General features: G+C 40.2%; 1 protein-coding gene across 6 annotated transcripts in view; it reads left to right on the top strand.

Moving 5' to 3' along the window:
* The window catches only part of PDE4D (phosphodiesterase 4D), a 1,548,416-nt gene that overhangs the window by 1,338,117 nt on the left and 191,664 nt on the right, over window positions 1-18,635 (top strand). For all 6 annotated transcript variants that reach the window (XM_065905742.1, XM_065905741.1, XM_065905745.1 and 3 more), the window contains 3 exons: window positions 758-794; window positions 11,379-11,452; window positions 16,928-16,977. In XM_065905742.1, the coding sequence (XP_065761814.1) occupies window positions 758-794; window positions 11,379-11,452; window positions 16,928-16,977 (161 nt within the window). The remainder of the gene's footprint in view (window positions 1-757; window positions 795-11,378; window positions 11,453-16,927; window positions 16,978-18,635) is intronic.

Genomic DNA, 18,635 nt, shown 5'->3' with positions numbered 1-18,635 from the left:
AGATTTTGGAAATCCTTCTCACGAACTGTTCTTGCTAAGAAATACGAGAGAACTCTGGGCCCGGGTTTCTCACTTTCTTCCAAGTAGACTGTTGCACAACTTTCCTTGCCTCTCCCTGTCCCTCCAAGAGACGTCATGCTGACACCTTGCCCCTGCATCCTGGGCACTGTGTCACTCAGGTCACTATAGCAACAGCACACACAGGGTAACATTCCCCAGTAACTACGGCGGCTGGGACCTGAGTCAGTTGAAAAGTTCCGCTGGGTTTTTATTAGCGTCTGATGCAGCCCCGTGTCATCTACAGTTCCGAGCCCGTCCAAGGCTCACACACAGTAATGCTCAGCAGCTTCCAGTGTTAGACGGTCCAGGGACCTCTCACAAGACTCACTGCCATTGCTGGCTCCTTCCAGGGTGCCCCTCAGTAATACCTATAATAAGCAGCCAAGAGCAAACTCAGGGCCTGCTGCTGGAACTCCATTTCTACTGCTGTATATCCTGTGTGCTTAATAACTGTCAGTGACCTTGGTTGATGATCAAGAAGCCCCTCTTTTCACCCAGGGAACTGGAAAATAGTTAACATCCCAGAAGACACATCTTCACCCTTGTGACTGAGAAGGATATGTGTTGAGGAATAAGGATGGAATTACTGTAATTCTCTTTGGGGATTTGTGAATGTGAAACATGCTATTTAATGTGGCTTGAAAGTGGTCCTAGAGTGACCAGTGTCATCTAATATGGGATTTGGTTTCTTTTTCAGACATGGAGATGACCTGATTGTGACCCCCTTTGCACAGGTAAGCACACTTGCTGCTGGACAGGTTTCTCAGGCCTCAGAAAATGTTAATGGCAGGGATTAGTTCTGGTTCTTAACTTCATTCTAAGTCAAACGGAAGTACAGATACAAATTCTGTGGTTCACTCAAGTAATCTGAAAGCAATGCTAGAGAATATAACCCTGTCCATATTGGTCTGTTTCTTATAAATCCATAGACCCAAAGAGTATCTTTGCTTCAAATTACAAATTGCCCAAGTGACATACTTAAGTGGGACCACATTTCCTTAATTGACATAAGCACTAGAAGAGGAAAACTATATCATGGATTAAATTACATTTAGTATAATTAGGTGCATGATTAGTGCTTGAAATTCAATATTCCAATTCAACCCGATGCTTTATTTACTCTTCTTTTAAACATGGTATTTGTCCAGAGATTTAACTGAATGGCATATTTATGTTTATGTGTTCCTTTTAGGTATACAAATCATGAAAACACTTTAACCACATGACCCCAGAAATACTAGAAGGTGAAAAAAATCTAAAGGATTTTGGAATATAAAGTAGTTGATAACCTGATATTCTTAGTATAGACCAGTGCTTCTCAACTATAGCTACACAGTAGAATCGCCTGGAGAGATTTTATCCCATGCTGCCCCTCTGATCAATTGAATCCAAAAATCTGGACCCAGGCAGTATAATTTTTAAAACCCCAGTATTTTCTCAGAGAAAGTTGAGAGCTACTGGTATGGGCAGACTAGGGATGGAATGGGATTAAACTGATTTAACCTGGGGCATGAAGCAGGTTTGGAGTGGGAAATGGCAACCCACTCCAGTATTCTTGCCTGGAGAACCCAATGGACAGAGGAGCCTGGTGGGCTACACTCCGTGGGGTCGCAGAGTCGGACACAACTGAGAGACTGATCACATGAAGCAAGTTTAAAGTCAACACTGACTGTTAATAAGAGAGGGTAAAGCATCTGCCTGCAATGCGGGAGACCCAGGTTGGATCCCAGGGTCAGGAAGATCCCCTGGAGAAGGACGTGGCAACCCACTCCAGTACTCTGGCCTAGAAAATTCCATGGATGGAGGAGCCTGGTGGGCTACAGTCCATGGGGTCACAAAAAGTCAGACATGACTGAGCAACTTCACTTGTAGAGGGTTATAAAAATGATAATCAAGGCTAGGTTACATCAAAACTAGCTCTAGTGACATAAGCAACTCACTAACTTCTCTATGACTTTTTTTCCCAGTTGGTAAAATTGAGGACTCAGCTGGTTTAAAATAGACCCCAGTCAAAGCCTTTCACCTACTCTTGCTAATGAATGTGCATGGGCAAGCCTGTTCTCCTCTGTGAAATGACACAAGACTACTTGTCTCATAAGGTTATCAAGAGATTGAAATAACACCAAGCTTATTTCTAGAAAATAGAATACTTAATGAATTTTGTGTTGTTATCAGCAAAGCTTCTTTGATCTCCAAAATTTCATAATAGGTATTGTTTTTAAAAATGAATAATGACGTGTTTGGATAGCAGAATTATGTATGGTTCTAACACTTTTTCAAATTTCCTGACATTTTAAAAAATTTATTTGTTTTTGGCTGTGCTGGGCAGACTTTTCTCTGGCTGTGGTGGGCAGGGGCTGCTCTTTAGTTGCAGAGTGAGGGTTTCTCACAACAGTGATTTCTCTTGTTTCCGAGAGCCCCTCTGTAGCATGGGGATCTTCCTAGCCCAGGGATCGAACCTGCATCTCCTGCATTGGCAGGAAGATTCTTTACCTCTGAGCCACAAGGGAAATCCCAAATTTCCTAAAGTTTTTAATTGCTATAATTTAGACCAAAATTTAATGAGTCCATAAATAGCAAAGTATGTAGTGATATTTTTCATTAATGCAGGCTATTAAAAATAGAATACCACCACCACCCCTTTTGGAAGTTTAATGTCTCATTTGTTTAAAATTTTACTGGAGGTCATTAGTTTTTTCTAATAATTATATTTCTATGTTAAAAAATTACAATCATGTTTCATAATATTTTGTGATAATAAAATCTTACAAAGCTAAGGACTTTTAGTCAATAGCTTGCAAGAACCCATAAATTTATATCTAAAGCTGAGTAACAGGGTAAATCAGGTAAAATAATATACAAATAACCATCATCAAATGTAGAAACAATCACTCCAACCTGAGTATATTTAGGTCACTATTCTTGCTTCTAACTAAAACCTCTAGGTGTTGTAAGAAAAATACACTTAAGTATGTAGTAAAATGTGAAAAAAAAGTAATCTGTATATCTTATGTCAAGTAGTATGTGTTAATCTCCAACTAATTGATCAATAAATTTCAACTTGAACCTTGCCATTAATACTCTTCAATTTTAAGGAAATCTAGTCTTTTACATGTCAGACATTTTCTGTAAAGTATTATAATTGATATACTGAGAAACACATTATGTAAAATATCACTTAGTCTATGTCAATGAACTGTTTAACTAGGATGTGTACTTACTAATAATACCCTTGAAATTGGATCTTTGAATAAAAAACACTCTGTATAATTTGTGGGTATATATGATGCCTCAAAATAATTCTTAGAATCTACTTAGGAAAGTTTGTTTATGATTAGCTTAATGACTCATATCACCTTATGGAAGGTAGTTATTGCCCAAAAGGCTGCAGATTCTTTATAAGTGGCTGCATCACAGCTTTCACAAGTGGCCTTTTACAAGAGTATATAATCTAAAAAACTATATATGTATGTGCTAGTTGCTCAGTCGTGTCCAACTCTTTGCAACCCCACGAACTGCAGCCTGCCAGGCTTCTCTGTCCATGGAGTTCTCCAGGCAAGAATACTGGAGTGGATTGCCATTCCCTTCTCCAGAGGGTCTTCCTGACCCAGGCATTGAACCCTGGTCTCCTGCATCGCAGGCAAGTTCTTTACCATTTGAGTTACAGGGACGTCAGAATTTTATTTTAAAGCCTATTGAACCCTGAACTATTTTGATAGCGCATCTTTGGGGAAAGAGCTATGAAAGAAGAACCAGTTAGCAGCAGCTGTCTATGGCCTTCTCTTCTGCTTAATTGGGCACCACAAGCTTATTTTGTAATGTAGGGTAGTGTCAGTCGCTAAGTTGTGTCCAACTCTCTTTGTGACCCCACAGACTGTAGCCCACCAGGCTCCTCTGTCCATGGAATTCTCCAGACAAGACCACAGGAGTGGGTTGCCATTCTGCTTTTTGACCCAGGGATCAAACCTGGATCTCCTGCACTGCAGACAGATTCTTTAGCATCTGAACTACAGGGAAGTCCCTCCTCAAAGTTTTAGTATAGGCTGGAGTATTCACCATTTAATGCTAAATATTATGATGCTTAAATGAGAAGATGTTTTTGTCTCTTGAGTGGAAACCAATATTATTGGTCAACTATACCATAGTTGTTTTCACCAGTAGACAGAGAAAACCACAGACATTTAACAGGTCATTCAGGGGAGTGTTGAAATAGGCCAAAAAATTCCCCTCGTTCCCAACATGCTTTGGGGTTGCTAATTTCACACTAGATTATTCCAATGAAAAAAGCCATGCTACTTTCAAAATAAAAACTTTGCCACAGAAAAAATAAATATGAGTAAAAGGAAGAAAAAGAAAAGTCCCTATAATTCTAAACCCCGAAAGACTGACATTTTCCTTTCTACCCCTTTAAGTTTATTTTCCTGTGTGTATTTGTTGTTGAGTCAGTAAGTTGTGTCTGACTCTTTCCATCTCATAAACTACAGCACACTAGGCTTCCCTGTCCTTCACCATCTCCCGGAGTTTGCTCACACTCATGTCCATTGAGTTGGTGATGCCATCCAACCATCTTGTCCTCTATCACCCTTTTCTCCTGCCCTCCATCTTTCCCAGCATCAGGGTCTTTTCCAATGAGTTGGCTGTTCACATCTGGTGGCCAAAGTATTGGAGCTTCAGCGAAAGTCCTTCCAGTGACTATTCAGGGTTGACTTCCTGTGTGTATTTTCCTTCTCATAATTCTTTAAAATGGGCCTCCTGCTGTCTCAACTGCTCAGAGGCTCCTTCCAAGCCCATCTCATTGTCTGCCTCTTCTTGAGAACTCATTTCTTCATGCTTTACCTTCATCTCCAAAACATGAAAGGATCCCTCGCTGTTGTCCCCCAGCCACAGTTTCCTGTGAAGCTAAGAGAATAAAATCTTAGGTTGTGAGAGAAATTGGGAAAATGTGCAAGATCATATTCCACTTTGATGGACAGAGCTGAACCTAAAGCATCAAGCATAAACATAACCTTCAGGAAAGATCCTCCACCACCCCTCCATATTCTATTCCCAAGTCTGTAACACTGTCAGGGTTAGAAATTCTTGCTAGTATTCAATCTAAACACTTTTCCACTTCTAGTTTCTTATGTTTCCCCCTGTAAATTCAGAATCTTTTTGCTCCCAGGAAAATAACAGCTCTAAATATTTTATTGCTTTACATTTGAAATATTCTCCTGTGCTTATGCTGAAATCTTTATGTTTGGGTATTTCCTTAGAGTAAGTGTTGACAGGAATGATGTCATGTCACCTGATACCACTCAGCAGCTGACCTTTTCCTCCCAAAGGTGAAGTCTCAGTTTGGCCAGAGATCTTGAGGGGCCAAAGAACACCAAGGAGGCACAACACGGATGCAGTATAGGAACCCTGCTTTGTAACCAGTTGCCTCTGGCCCTACCTTTTCCATTATTTGCATCACATCATGAGTGACCACCTTGTAAAATTCTTTGTCAATTAGAATCCTCCCCTGGAAGTGTGCAGTATTCAAAGAACTGGAATCTTTAGTTCAGCAAAGGGCAGAAAATATCCAGATATTATCTTGTATCCCCCACCCTCACATCACTCAGATTGAGCGAGATACACTTGATTTAAAAGTACAGAGTAGGAACACCCCAATCATTTCACCTTTATTCTTACCGAAATTATAGCACCTAGGGTAATTTTAGGAAAATCATGGTAGTTATTAACCCTGTAGAACATGACTATCCCATGGTAATGGGACATTGTTGATTTTTAAAAAACGCCTCTGTATGTCTTTTCCCCATTTCACCCAGAAATAGCAATCTTGCGGTCTTGTCATTGAATCCAATAGGATCTCCTTGTTTCAATCAGATTTCAGTTGCTTATACCTGTTGGGTTTTTTACTCTTCATTAAAATAAATTTCAGTAGCATGTTCTAAGAATCTAAATACTTTTGGGGTTGATCTATATGAAATTATCAATATTCAACCTTTGCTGGCATACAAAAACAGCAAGTTCATATAGTTTAATCAAACATAACTTGGAAAGACATTTTCTGCCAAAATGACCTTTCTCTCTTGTAAATAATCACAATTTGGCTCCAGTATTTTTTCTGGAAGCAAAACCAAGACAGAGTTCTTTCTCCCTCCTCAGACCCTCTGCACCACCCGATCAAAGCCCTGTGGCAACTCATAGTCTGTGCTTTATTGCCATCTAGTGGCTTAATGTGTATCCGGAATGAAAACATCCTCAAAGCTATTTATTTCTTGGTTGTTATTTTATCAAGCAGGAGTTTTTAACAGGACTGTCATTGCCATATCTTTTTTTTTTTTAAAGCACTCTCCTCTTTAGGTCTTTTCCAGAAATTATTAATATAGAAGTACACATTCCTTTTATGTGAGTACGTTCAGGTGTTTAATGAAATCCACTTTTGTCTGCCATTTTCAGAGAATCTTGTTGGTTAATAAATGTTGAGAAATACCTAAGAAAGGGGATTTCTCCCAGCGGTGCAGTGGTTAAGACTCTTCCCTTCTACTGCAGGGAACAGAGGGAGTAGGGGTTAGGGAACTAAGATGTTTCATGCTGTGTGGTGCAGCCAAAGAAAAAAACCCCAAGAAAGTCTTCAATTAATGTGTGTAAATAACATTTGATCCCTCTTACAGGCCAATACAACTGTGTGGAAAAATTTCCATATCAGTGTCCTAATCTTTTCTAAAGTGTTTTCCTCTTTCCCAATGTATTTTGACCTTGAATCATTATGCTTTTGCTTGGAGGGCCAGAAGAAGAAGAAGTGACCCTAATTTTGTAACCATTGAGCTGCTAATGTGGGAGAAAAACCTCAGGGACCTTTTGGTTAGTAATCAGTAAAGACTGATGAAAAAACTATCGGAGTGTTAGAGCTCTGACTACAGCTCTTAAAGGGTTGAATTCAAGGGCCATGAGAGCTGCTCTGTAACAAAAGTGAAGAATAATTAAACCCTGACTCAGTGGCTTGTGTGAAACTGTTTCTGGTTCTTCCCCTATAATCTGTAGTAGCAGATGCTTCACTCTTTGTGTCCTCCAATGCCAGTGAGAAACAGAGAAGTCTAACACAGTGCCTTTGGGTTGTGTCATCCAGGATCACTGAACTTGGCCCAGTGATTTATAAGATTTGATTGGCACTTCTATTTACACTTCCGCTGGTATTATAAATGTCATGGTGCAGAAGATAATAGTTAATGCTTAATATAACATTATAATATGTTATTTGCCCTCAGTTCAGTTCAGTTCAGTCGCTCAGTCATGTCTGACTCTGCGACCCCATGGGCTGCAGCACGCCAGGCCTCCCCGTCCATCACCAACTCCCAGAGTTTACTCAAACTCATGTCCACTGAGTCGGTGATGACATCCAACCATCTCATCCTCTGTCATCCCCCTTCTCCTCCCACCTTCAATCTTTCCCAGCATCAGGGTCTTTTCAAATGAGTCAGTGCTTCACATCAGGTGGCCAAAAACTGGAGTTTCAGCTTCAGCATCAGTCCTTCCAGTGAATGTTCAGGACTGATTTCCTTTAGGATGGACTGGTTGGATCTCCTTGCAGTCCAAGGGACTCTCAAGAGTCTTCTCCAACACCACAGTTCAAAAGCATCAATTCTTCAACATTCAGCTTTCTTTATTGCCCAACTCTCACATCCATACATGACTACTGGAAGAACTATAACTTTGACTAGACAGACCTTTGTTGGCAAAGTAATCTCTCTGCTTTTTAATATGCTGTCTAGATTGGTCATGACTTTTCTTCCAAGGAGCAAGCATCTTTAATTTCATGGCTGCAGTCACCATTTGCAGTGATTTTGGAGCCCCCCAAAATAAAGGCTGTCACTGTTTCCATTGTTTCCCCATCTATTTTCCATGAAGTAATGGGACTGGATGCCATGATATTAGTTTTCTGAATGTCGAGTTTTAAGCCAACTTTTTCACTCTCCTCTTTCACTTTCATCAGGAGGCTCTTTAGTTCTTCGCTTTCTGCCCTGCCCTCTGCCCTGCTATTTGCCCTACTACAAGAAAAATAAGGTAATACTTGTACCCGTGGGGAATGATACAGCTACCAGCTTATTTACTGTGGCAGTGTTTGTAAAAGTGAAGCTTAGGAGACAATCTAGAAGTCAACGAGTGACATATATACACTCCTGTGTATGATATAAATGCTAGTGAGAAGCTGCTACATAGCATAGGGAGCTCAGCTCATGTTCTGTAATGACCTAGAGGTGTGGGATGGGGAGGGGAGGAGGCTGAACACGGAGGGCTATGCTTAGAGCTGATTCACCTTGTCGTGCGGCAGACAGTAGCACAGCATTGTAAAGCGATTATACTCTAATTAAAAAATAAAAAGTCAGTGAGGAGAGGGGACAGGCAGTTGATTGGCGGAGCGGCTAAAAGGGAAATTTCTTTCTTCACTTTTTATTTTGAAATATTTCATCCAGATAAGATAAATTATCTAGTGACGTTCTAAAATATAAGAATAAAAATCAGCAGTTTAAGAAATAGAACAGTGCCAATGTTTTAATGCCCTGAGTGTCCTTCCCAGAGTCCATCTATCTACCTCCTCTCAGACATAATAAGTTTGATTTTTATCTTTGTTATTGAGAAGGAGACAGTTTACTTTTGTTTAAACTTTGTGCCATGTGAAGATACAGATTATGCAGAAATAAATACAAAATTTAAAAATTAAATTTAAATTAAAAAAACAATAAAATATCTAATTTAATATCTTTAGTATAATGGAGGCAAAAACCTTTACACAGAAAAACAAGTGGAGTATGTCTTTCATGAAGTAATGCTTGCTTTCAAGTGAGCATAGAACATGAATTACCTGTGATACTATTTCTATTTGTCCAGCTGTCAGATGCAGTGCACTTACTATAATTTATTAAAAATGAAGTTCTCAGAATTCTGAAGTTAACATTTTGCCTAGAACAAGGATCAGCTGGGAAGGGTGTGTAATAATCTTATTCAAAATGCTTTATTAGTATATTTGATATTCAATTTTTAAAGCATAAATTCAGCTTGCATGATTTAATGACAGTGGATCATTTGTCAGAATTCTTTCTGCATCATTCAAGATTCCATGCCTAATAAAAGACATCATGGTTTGATGTCAGCAGTTGGCTATTTGAATACTTCGTCATAGGCAGCATGACCTTTCAGCACCGTGAGTTGTTTATATGTGATAATGAGCCAGATTTTTCCAGGGACTGAGTTAATCGTGATTGGCACCTTAGAAAATGTCATTAACTCCTAACGCTGTAGGTCACTCCTGCTCAGTCGGGTCCGACTCCGGGACCTCATGGACTGTAGCCGGCCAAGCGTCTCTGTCCATGGGATTTTCCCGGCAAGAATACTGGAGCGGGTTGCCATCTCCTCCGCCAGGGGATCTTCCGGACCCAGGGATCGAACTCTCGTCTCCTAAGTCTCCTTCATTGGCAGGCAGATTCTTTACCACTGAGTCACCTGGGAAGTCACTGTCCCAGGGCATAAACAGTTTCCCAGTAACTTAAAAGAATTAATGCCAGTTTCAAAAATATCTGAGATATTTTTGTCTTAAAATTTAGATTGACTTTAGTCTAGGTCAGTGCCAAATGACAAAATTCTGGAAACAGTTCCGGAACTCTTGGAGCAATTATATAAAATGTGCCCCTCCCACCCCGCCAGTGTATTGTCAGTGATAGGCCTTAAGTCAGTTTCCTACGCACACACCAAATCATTGCATAGACTGTCGCCATATGGGCTAATATTCACTGAGCGCCTTCTGTTCGCCGAGCATTGTTCTTGGCACCCAGCCTGCCACGTCACTTCATTTTCACGGCAACCCTGTGACGTAGATGTTACTATGCATGCGTGTGTGCTCAGTTGCTTCAGTCATATCCGACCCTGCAATCCATGAACTGTATCCTGCCAGACTCCTGTTTCCATAGAATTCTCCAGGCAAGAATACTAGAGAGGGTTGATATGCCCTCCTCCAGCGGATCTTCCCAACCCGGGAATCAAACCGATATCGCCTGTGTTTCCTGCCTTGCAGGCAGGTTCTTTACCCACTGAGCCACCTGGAAAGCCCAGATGTTACTATAAAACCTGTTGGTCGCTTAGTCATGTCCGACTCTTTGCAATTCCATGGACTGTAGCCCTCCAGGCTCTTCTGCCAATAGAATTCTCCAGGCAGGAATATTGAAGTGGGTTGCCATTCCCTTCTCCAGGGGATCTTCCCGATCCAGGGATTGAACACAGGTCCCCTGCATTGCAGGCAGGCTCATTACCATCTGAGCCATCAGGGGAGTCCAGATGTTACTATACTGGTTTACAGATGAGAAACTTAGGGTCAAAGAGACGATAGAATTTTGTAAGTTCACACATTGACTATGTCAGAGAGCCAGGCAATCTGGGTTGTTGTGTGGTACCTAATAAGACATCTGAAATCTTTGCTCTAGATAAACTTAACATGCTGGTTGTTCCCCAGATGACCCATAATCTCACCTAATATAGACTCCATCCTGGGGGACCTTGTCCATTCTAGGAGAAAGTGATGGGGTAGACGGAGATACAGTACTCTTGTCACTTCTCTCCTCTGGTCTTCAGATTCGTTTGCTACTTTATAATTTCACTATAAGTAGAAAAAGGAAGAGTTATAGAGATAGTGGGACCCGTTGGTACATGGATATGTTCGTTGTCCATGGAGTCCACCTTCTGTGGACCAGGCACTGTGCGCATCCAGGGCAGTCTCATTTTGCTTGAGACCTTAGAATTCATGATTCAGATAACCTTAATGAAGAAAAGAATCTCTGTTTACTAGAATAGCTATGTGGTAAAGGGGAGAAAACGATTTAAAGTATACTCAGTTTGCTGACTTCAAGACTGGCGTTCTTGGTGAAGATATTGAGGAGAATTTTGTTTTACATTTTTTATCTAAAGTAAAACTTGAATATTTTACATGATTCGATTTCAAATTTATATAAGATGCAACAGCAGCCCTCTATATATATTCCCTGGGATACTATTTTACTGACTGGGGAATCTAGTAATACTATGGAAACTGGTGCTAATGTCACCATATTCATAGACAGTGCGGACTAATATCTGGAAAATCCCTAAGTCTGGCCTCTCTGGATTTCAAATAGGTCTATGTCACCTTCACCAGGTACTGGGAGATTCTTCAGTACTATATGAAGCTACGTTGCAAGCAATATTAAACTTTCACTTAGCAAACTGTTTTTAAAAATCACCAAACCGTTTCATATTGCATTAAAGAGGGCCTTATTTCAAGAAGTTTAAGTAATCCTTTTTTCTTGTAGGTCTTGGCCAGCCTGAGAACTGTACGAAACAACTTTGCTGCTTTGACTAATTTGCAAGACCGAGCACCAAGCAAGTAAGTTATTCTTTTTACCCCCGCCTTCCAGCTAGCCTTTCAAATAGTGTTTTCTCAGTTTGCTTGAACTCAAGGCAATATATTAGATTTCTCTAATCATGGCCATGGTGTCTAACCGTTTACACTAAGTCATATGAAGTCCTGTTAATTTTCTATAAATACTTTGTAGTGATGGTTCTCATATCAGAAATGAATCAGGATGACAAATAAATACGGTGATTCCATCTGTCAGAGATCACCTGGCAGGATCAGTCCTCTGTCTAGTCATTTATACGCAGGGTAACTTTATCATTTGGGCTTGCTTCATAAATTAACCATTGACAAATAATGTCATCAAGACTTGAAGTTAACCCAAAGGCATCCTCTTAATTCTAGCACAGCCATTCCTTGGGGAAGCCTCATATCACAGGTGTGTGTCTTAGTCTCTCAGTTGTGTCCGACTCTTTGCAGCTCTGTGGGCTGCAGCCCTCCAGGCTCCTCTGTCTACGAGATTCTCCAGGCAAGAATACTGGGATGGGTTGCCATTCCCTTCTCCAGGGGATCTTCCCGAGCCAGGGATCGAACCCGGGTCTCCTGCATTGCAGGCAGATTCTTTAGCGTCTGAGCCACCAGGGAAGACTCATATCACAGGGAAGATTCTAATTCTCCTGCTGTTACTGACTTGGATCATTAGCAGCATGGAACAGTTAACAAAGTTGGGATTTATGGGATGACAGGGAAAGGAAAGAGAGAAAGATGAGAAGGAAAATAATTATAACTCGGGGCTTCTAGTAAAGATGGGAAATGAAAAAATAAAGAAAATTAATTTTTCAAGATTAAATGGAAAACTGATTAGTTATTCACGTGCCTTTATTGTGATAACCTATTATGAATAATAAGGGCTTCCCAGGTGGCTCAGTGCTAAAGAATCCACCTGCTAGGCAGGAGACTCAGGTTCAATCCCTGGGTCTGGAAGATCCCCTGCAACCCACTTCAGTATTCTTGCCTGGGAAATCCCGTGGACAAAGGAGCCTGGTGGGCTACAGTCCATGGACACGACATAGTGACTAAACAACATTATGAATAATACAATATTATCATTAAAATATCAACTCTGAAGAATTTTCAAGGAAAAAATTCCTTAAATCAATATTAAGAGGACAGTGACTAAAAATGTATTTGAACTTATCTATGCATATAAAATTTTGTTGTAATTACTACTTCATAACACACAAACAAAATCTAAACTTTCCATCCCATAATAGAATCCACCTCCCAAATTCACATTTCCTGTGATTAAAATAAGCTCTGGCCATTATGCCCTTATTTTCTGTGACAGAATAAGATTTAAATTAAAATATCAGTATAAATGCCACAATGCAAATAACTGGAATGGAACTCAGAAGCTTCAGTTGACTTTCACGTTTTGCAGGTAATGAAATTTTGCAGTTCTGTTCCCTCAGGCTAAGCATTTCTCACCTCCCTCTTCCCCTCTTCATCCACTGGGCTAACTGTAATTCATTCTTTAGGTTACAACTTAAAATGTAATTTCATTTGGGGCACTATCTCTAAGTAACACCCCACGTGCATCCACACCCACAGGACCCAACCCAGGAGGCATGCCTATCCATCACCTTCTGATTACATTCTGTCCTTCACCTCTGTTTTAGCACATTCCTCTCAGTATTCCAGTTGCCTGTTCTCTTGTCTGAATGCTGCTTAAGAATTTCAGGTCCCAGAAAGCAGAGGTTGTATCTGGTTCATTTTTGAATTCCCAGTGCCTAGTGTAATGCCCAGCACAGTCATTATTCTGCACGTGCTTGATGGCTGGCAGGGCGACACAGAAATCCAGCTTGGGAAACCTGAGGGTATGTTTTGAGCTGCCTGTTTATTATGAAGCATATCTTCCATGTTCAGTGGCCCCCTTGGTGCTTTTGGCATTTGGCAGCTCCCAAGTTCTACCACCTTCTCTTTGGAATGTCGCAGCTCTGCAGGAGAAATGAAGTTACTGGTGTCCCTTCCAAACTTTTCAACCTCAATTTTTGTCCGGGAAATTGAGATTTTTGTCTTTGGAAGGTGAACAGGAAGCTTTGTGACTAATTCCTTTTACACTTCCTTCAGCCTTGGTCATTTGAGTAGCAGCGTCTGTACCTGTGGGCAAGCAGACAGTTGTTCAGCAGGCGTGACGGCATCAGGTTAGTCTTTCTGTCCCCAGAGAGATGATCTGAGGCCTCTTCTATATGAGACAAAGGTTTTCAACTGACTCACAGGGGCAAAACAGATGAAAATGGAAAAGAGCAGCTAAGAAGAGGGTAGAAAAACATAATTTATGCCTGACTTGACCTGCCTTATAGTGTCCTGGGTGAAGTCTAATTAAACAATATTATCTGGTAGATTTGTTTTTCTGGGCTTCCCAGGTGGCTTAGTGGTAAAGAATCTGCCTGCATATGCAAGAGACACAGGAGATGTGAGTTCGATCCCTGGGTCAGGAAGAACCCTGGAGTAGGACATGACAGCCCACTCCAATATTTTTTACTGGAAAATTCCATGGACAGAGGAGCCTGGCAGGCTGCAGTCCATATGGTAGCAAAGAGTTAGACTTGACCGAACTCACAGAGCGCAAAGGTATTTGCAGTCTCTCTTTTGATTGGAACAGATTTGTACCTTCTTTCTGGATCCAAACCAAATTAGCCTTCTCAGGTATCAGAATAGTAGGACTCAATCTACACACAGATAAACTCTATTCTATTCAGTGATAGCAAAATGGATATGGCAAAATGGTTCATCACACCATGACTTGAGAGAACCATAATTTACCCACTGGGTACTCACAGTGCCACTAGAATACTCCCAAGCCCACCCTTGGATTTTGTGGAAGGTATATGCTAGGGGCTTCCCTGGTATCTCAGCTGGTAAAGAATCTGCCTGCAATGCAGGAAACCCAGGTTTGATCCCTGGGTTGCGAAGATCCCCTGGAGAAGGGAATGGGTACCCACTCCGATATTCTTGCCTGGAGAATTCCATGGATAGAGTAGCCTGGCGGGCTATAATCCGTGGGTTCATAAAGAGTTGGACATAACTGAGAGACTTTCACTGCACTAGCTTGCATAATCCACCATTTCTGAATCCTATAAGATGTGACTTTGGAAGGATATATCTGAAGCCCTTACCCTGCAGGCCCTCACTTGCTCACTGCTGACTTTTGTTAACTTGCTGTTGGTTCCTGTCCCCCTGCTCTTCCTTGCTCTTGAGATTTTCCATCCCAGAAGTGAGTTCTGGCTCATTCTTTGTTAAATGATTTATCACTGTAGCCGTGGGTCAAATGATTAATTGATTAATATTTTCTGCTGTTGTTACTTGTTGAAATATCAAGTTCCCAAGTGCCAGCTACAGGGTTGGTATCAAAAGAAGATAATAAGGAACAAGCCCACGATTTGGTTTTCAAAACTATAGAAAAGTTTTAGAAAATATTTCTTTGATACCTTTTCCAGACAAAATCAATACTTTCTAAATTTTCACAGATGAAGGACTAAAAAGGAGTAATCATTATATGTGCCTGTACTCAATCGCTAAGTTGTGTCCAACTCTTTGCGACCCCATGGACTGTAGCCCACCAGGCTCCTTTGTCCGTGGGATTTCCCAGGCAAGAATACTGCAGTGGGTTGCCATTTCTTTCTCCAGGGACCTTCTTGACTCAGGGATCGAACCTGCAACTCCTGCATCTCCTGCATTACCAGGTGGATTCTTTACCGCTGAGCCACCAGGGAAGCCCAATCATTATATAAATGATTTGAATAATAAACTCTCAGCAAGTAGATGACTATTGGTATATAGACCAGAACTATTTCAAAGTAGCAGTTGTAAACATTTAATGAAGCATTAATTAAGTTTCATAATAAAAACTAAAATGACTCAGAAGTAAACTTTGGTGCATTTTTCAATCAAATGAATGCAAAATTTCAATCCCAAACTGATATCAGTCAATTTAAGAGCAATGGAACAGAGTCAGATGCTGACTGGAACCCAGGCAGTGGGAATTTAAAAAGTACCAGACTGCTTTCCCCGTGTACCTCCCAGCCCTGCTAAGAGATCATTCATCTCAGGAAGGCAGATTGGACCAAGGCTCTGCAGGAACCTGCCATTTGCAGAGGTTCCACAAAAGCTGCCTAAAAAATAAAGAACAGATCAGAGCATGGGGCCCTGGCACTGCAAATCTCAGGTTTCTTACTTTGAAGATGCTGTTCAGATTCCCAAAGCTTGTGTTTTCCTCATTGGTAAAATGGGAATAATGAAACTGTCTGCCTTAAGCTTTGTTGTAAGGATTAAATGAGATCATTCGTCTAAAGTGCTCCTTTAGCAAAATGTCAGACAGACATTAAGCCCTTATTAAGGGTTAGCCTCTACTGGAACTACCAAAACAACCCCCTAAAATGAAAACAAACACTTTTGAGACATCGTTGAGTGTATCTGTTTTATAAAATGTTTTAAATAGCACTATATTTTAAGAGCTTTCAATTATGTAATGAGTTCTTTTTTTTAAATTGGAGAATAATTGCTTTACAATGTTGTGTTGGTGTCTGCCATACAACAGGGATCAGCCATAAGTGTGTGTGTGTGTATCCCCCCTCTCTCTCTAGCCTTCCTGTCACACACCCCCACCCCTCTAGACCATCATAGAGTGATAACACCTTTATAAAATTACATTTCAAAAAAATTGAAAATTCCATAAGTGATATTTTCTTCAACATAATTGATTAAACACTGAATACATTGTACTGGGCTCTGCAGGGAATACAGATTAATCATATAGCATTTTTTTTTTACCCCAAAGGGTTTATAATCATTTTGTGAAACTTCACCTCTGAAAAATTAGAGACTCCAAAATAGGATTGACTTAAGTACCCTTATAGTGTTTCTAAAATCTCAACAGCATTTGGGCCAGTTGTTAATGTACCTCTCTAACAAATGTATCAGAGATGTTTCTTAATATAAGAAAATAGCAAAAAGTTGAAGCAGCTTCTCTGAGTGTAATTTAGTTTACAAGGAATCATTCACTTCTGATAAAGTACAGGTAATCATGTCAGGTTATGCAAAAATAAAAGTTTCGTAACATTGCATTAGAGAAACCAGTTGTAGACTCACTACTTTTTCAAGTTCAGAAAGTCAGTGTTTGCTCTGTAAGCCCTGGCTTAATAGAATATGGTCAGTCAATAAAGACTTCCTCTTCACTCATGTCGCTGTGACATTTACATCAGCTTTATTTACCCCAAAGTCTATCACAATGAGATTTAACTTTCTTTTTTTTTTTTTGATCTGAACTGTAGTACAAAGGGCACATAGGAATTTGACTGGCTAGCATGAAAAAAATCTTCATTTGCTTATCCTAACTTAAAAATAATCCTTACATTTAAATGGTGTATTTGAAATGACTCAGAGAGTCCCGAAACCAACAAAATATCACATATTTACTGATCTGTGTTTCTCTCTCTTTGTCAGAAGATCACCCATGTGCAACCAACCATCCATCAACAAAGCCACCCTAACAGGTAAGAAAGATCTGGGAGATTATTCTTTTCACATCTAGGAAAAAAGCATATTTTCCAAGATTCCACCTAATTATTATAGTACCAGTTTTTCTGCAGTTTTAAAGTATTTAAGAAATTAATCCTTTCCTCTTTATCATATCATTTCTCTCATTGATCTCACAAGCTGTCCATTTTAAGCTATTGGTAAAACTTAACTAGTGTGCCTTTTTTTAAAAAACAAGTTAGATTTGTACTCTTACTCAGCTGAGCACTGCTCATTTATATCTTGAGAGGTAGCATTACCTTAAAAGTGTTGACCAAGTTGTTTCTGAGCTTGTGTTATCATCATATTGTTAATATATGCTAGTTTGGCTTAATGAAAGTCAAAACATAAATAAAAGTTAGCTTCTTGTTTAATCAATACCCCAGTTGTGTATGTGAAGGAATGCCATTCCAATACTCCCACTTTGGACCCACAGAGTTGAGATTAAATTCAGTTTGGGAGAGGGGAGAAGAAGTAATTATATAATAGCTGAAAGTTCAATGAGATCAAAAGAACAGATGTTTGGGGAAGAGAAGTGGATGGAAGGAGGAAGGGTGTAAAGGGCAGAAGAAAAAAATTACTCCAAATCCTATTAGTCTATTTTAGACATGGGGCTTGACCTCAGCTGAGCCAAAAACAGAGCAAATGATCTCATTTTGCTGAACCTGAAACCACATTTGAACTCATTTAATCATTTCTTGAAACTCCAATTGATTCATTAAAATAATTGCCTGGAGAAGAAAACCTATGTTTTCTAAAATTATTACCAGAAGACAATTAACATATTCTCCAAACTAGACCCACACTTCACTTTATTCAAGTGTCTTCCTTGGACTCCAGCTCATAACATGCAGAGGAGTTCATTATTACGTTATTAGTGACTATACTTTGCTTGAAAGTTAACTTGATCATGTCCAGTCAGGACCTTTCAATTGGGTTCATTTGTTGTCATCACATCAAAGTGATTCTGGAATAGTTGTTAATGTTGGTCTTTCCTGGATGTCTTTCAAATAGACTTGCATTCGTTGACTATTACATTATCGGTTGTCTTTACCATGTTTATCTTTCAAAATCTTATTGGTGATGATTTTCAGCTGGCATTTTATAGTCTATGTCTGGTTTACCTTCTCCTTGCTGTTGGTCAAGAGATGAAAAATAATTGAAATTCCAATACATTAAAGTAAGTTCTTTGAGTAAGAAATTTCTTCTTCAGAGACCACAATTTAATATGAGAGCCCAAACGTACCCAGCACCTTTAATGAGAGACACCATGGTTCCCAGCCTTGCTCCCAGCACTAGACCTGAGTCCCCTTCACCTTTGCAATAAGCGAGATGGCTGACTAGCAGTTTGTACAGAACTCAGTGCTATTTTGGTCCCTGAAAGCTCCTGTAACTTGAGGTTCCACATGAGCCAGCCCCCCAGAGCATCCTCCCAGAAGAGCAGCTGCAGGTACCAGTGGAAGCTATTGTGTCCACCAAGAGGTGGTGGGTGCCACATGGTCAGGGCAGCTTACTGACCATCATGGCAGGCATCTGGCACTGATTAAAGAGAGAGCAGTTCACTCAGAAGGCCCAGAAGTGGTCTTAAATACAAAAGAGTTCCCATGGAAGATCCCAAATGTTTTCACTTAGTGCT

The sequence above is a fragment of the Muntiacus reevesi genome, chromosome 14, assembly GCF_963930625.1.
Source record: "Muntiacus reevesi chromosome 14, mMunRee1.1, whole genome shotgun sequence".
NCBI lineage: Eukaryota > Metazoa > Chordata > Mammalia > Artiodactyla > Cervidae > Muntiacus > Muntiacus reevesi.
Note: the sequence above shows the minus strand (reverse complement) of the source record. Positions and strands in the feature narration are given on the sequence as shown.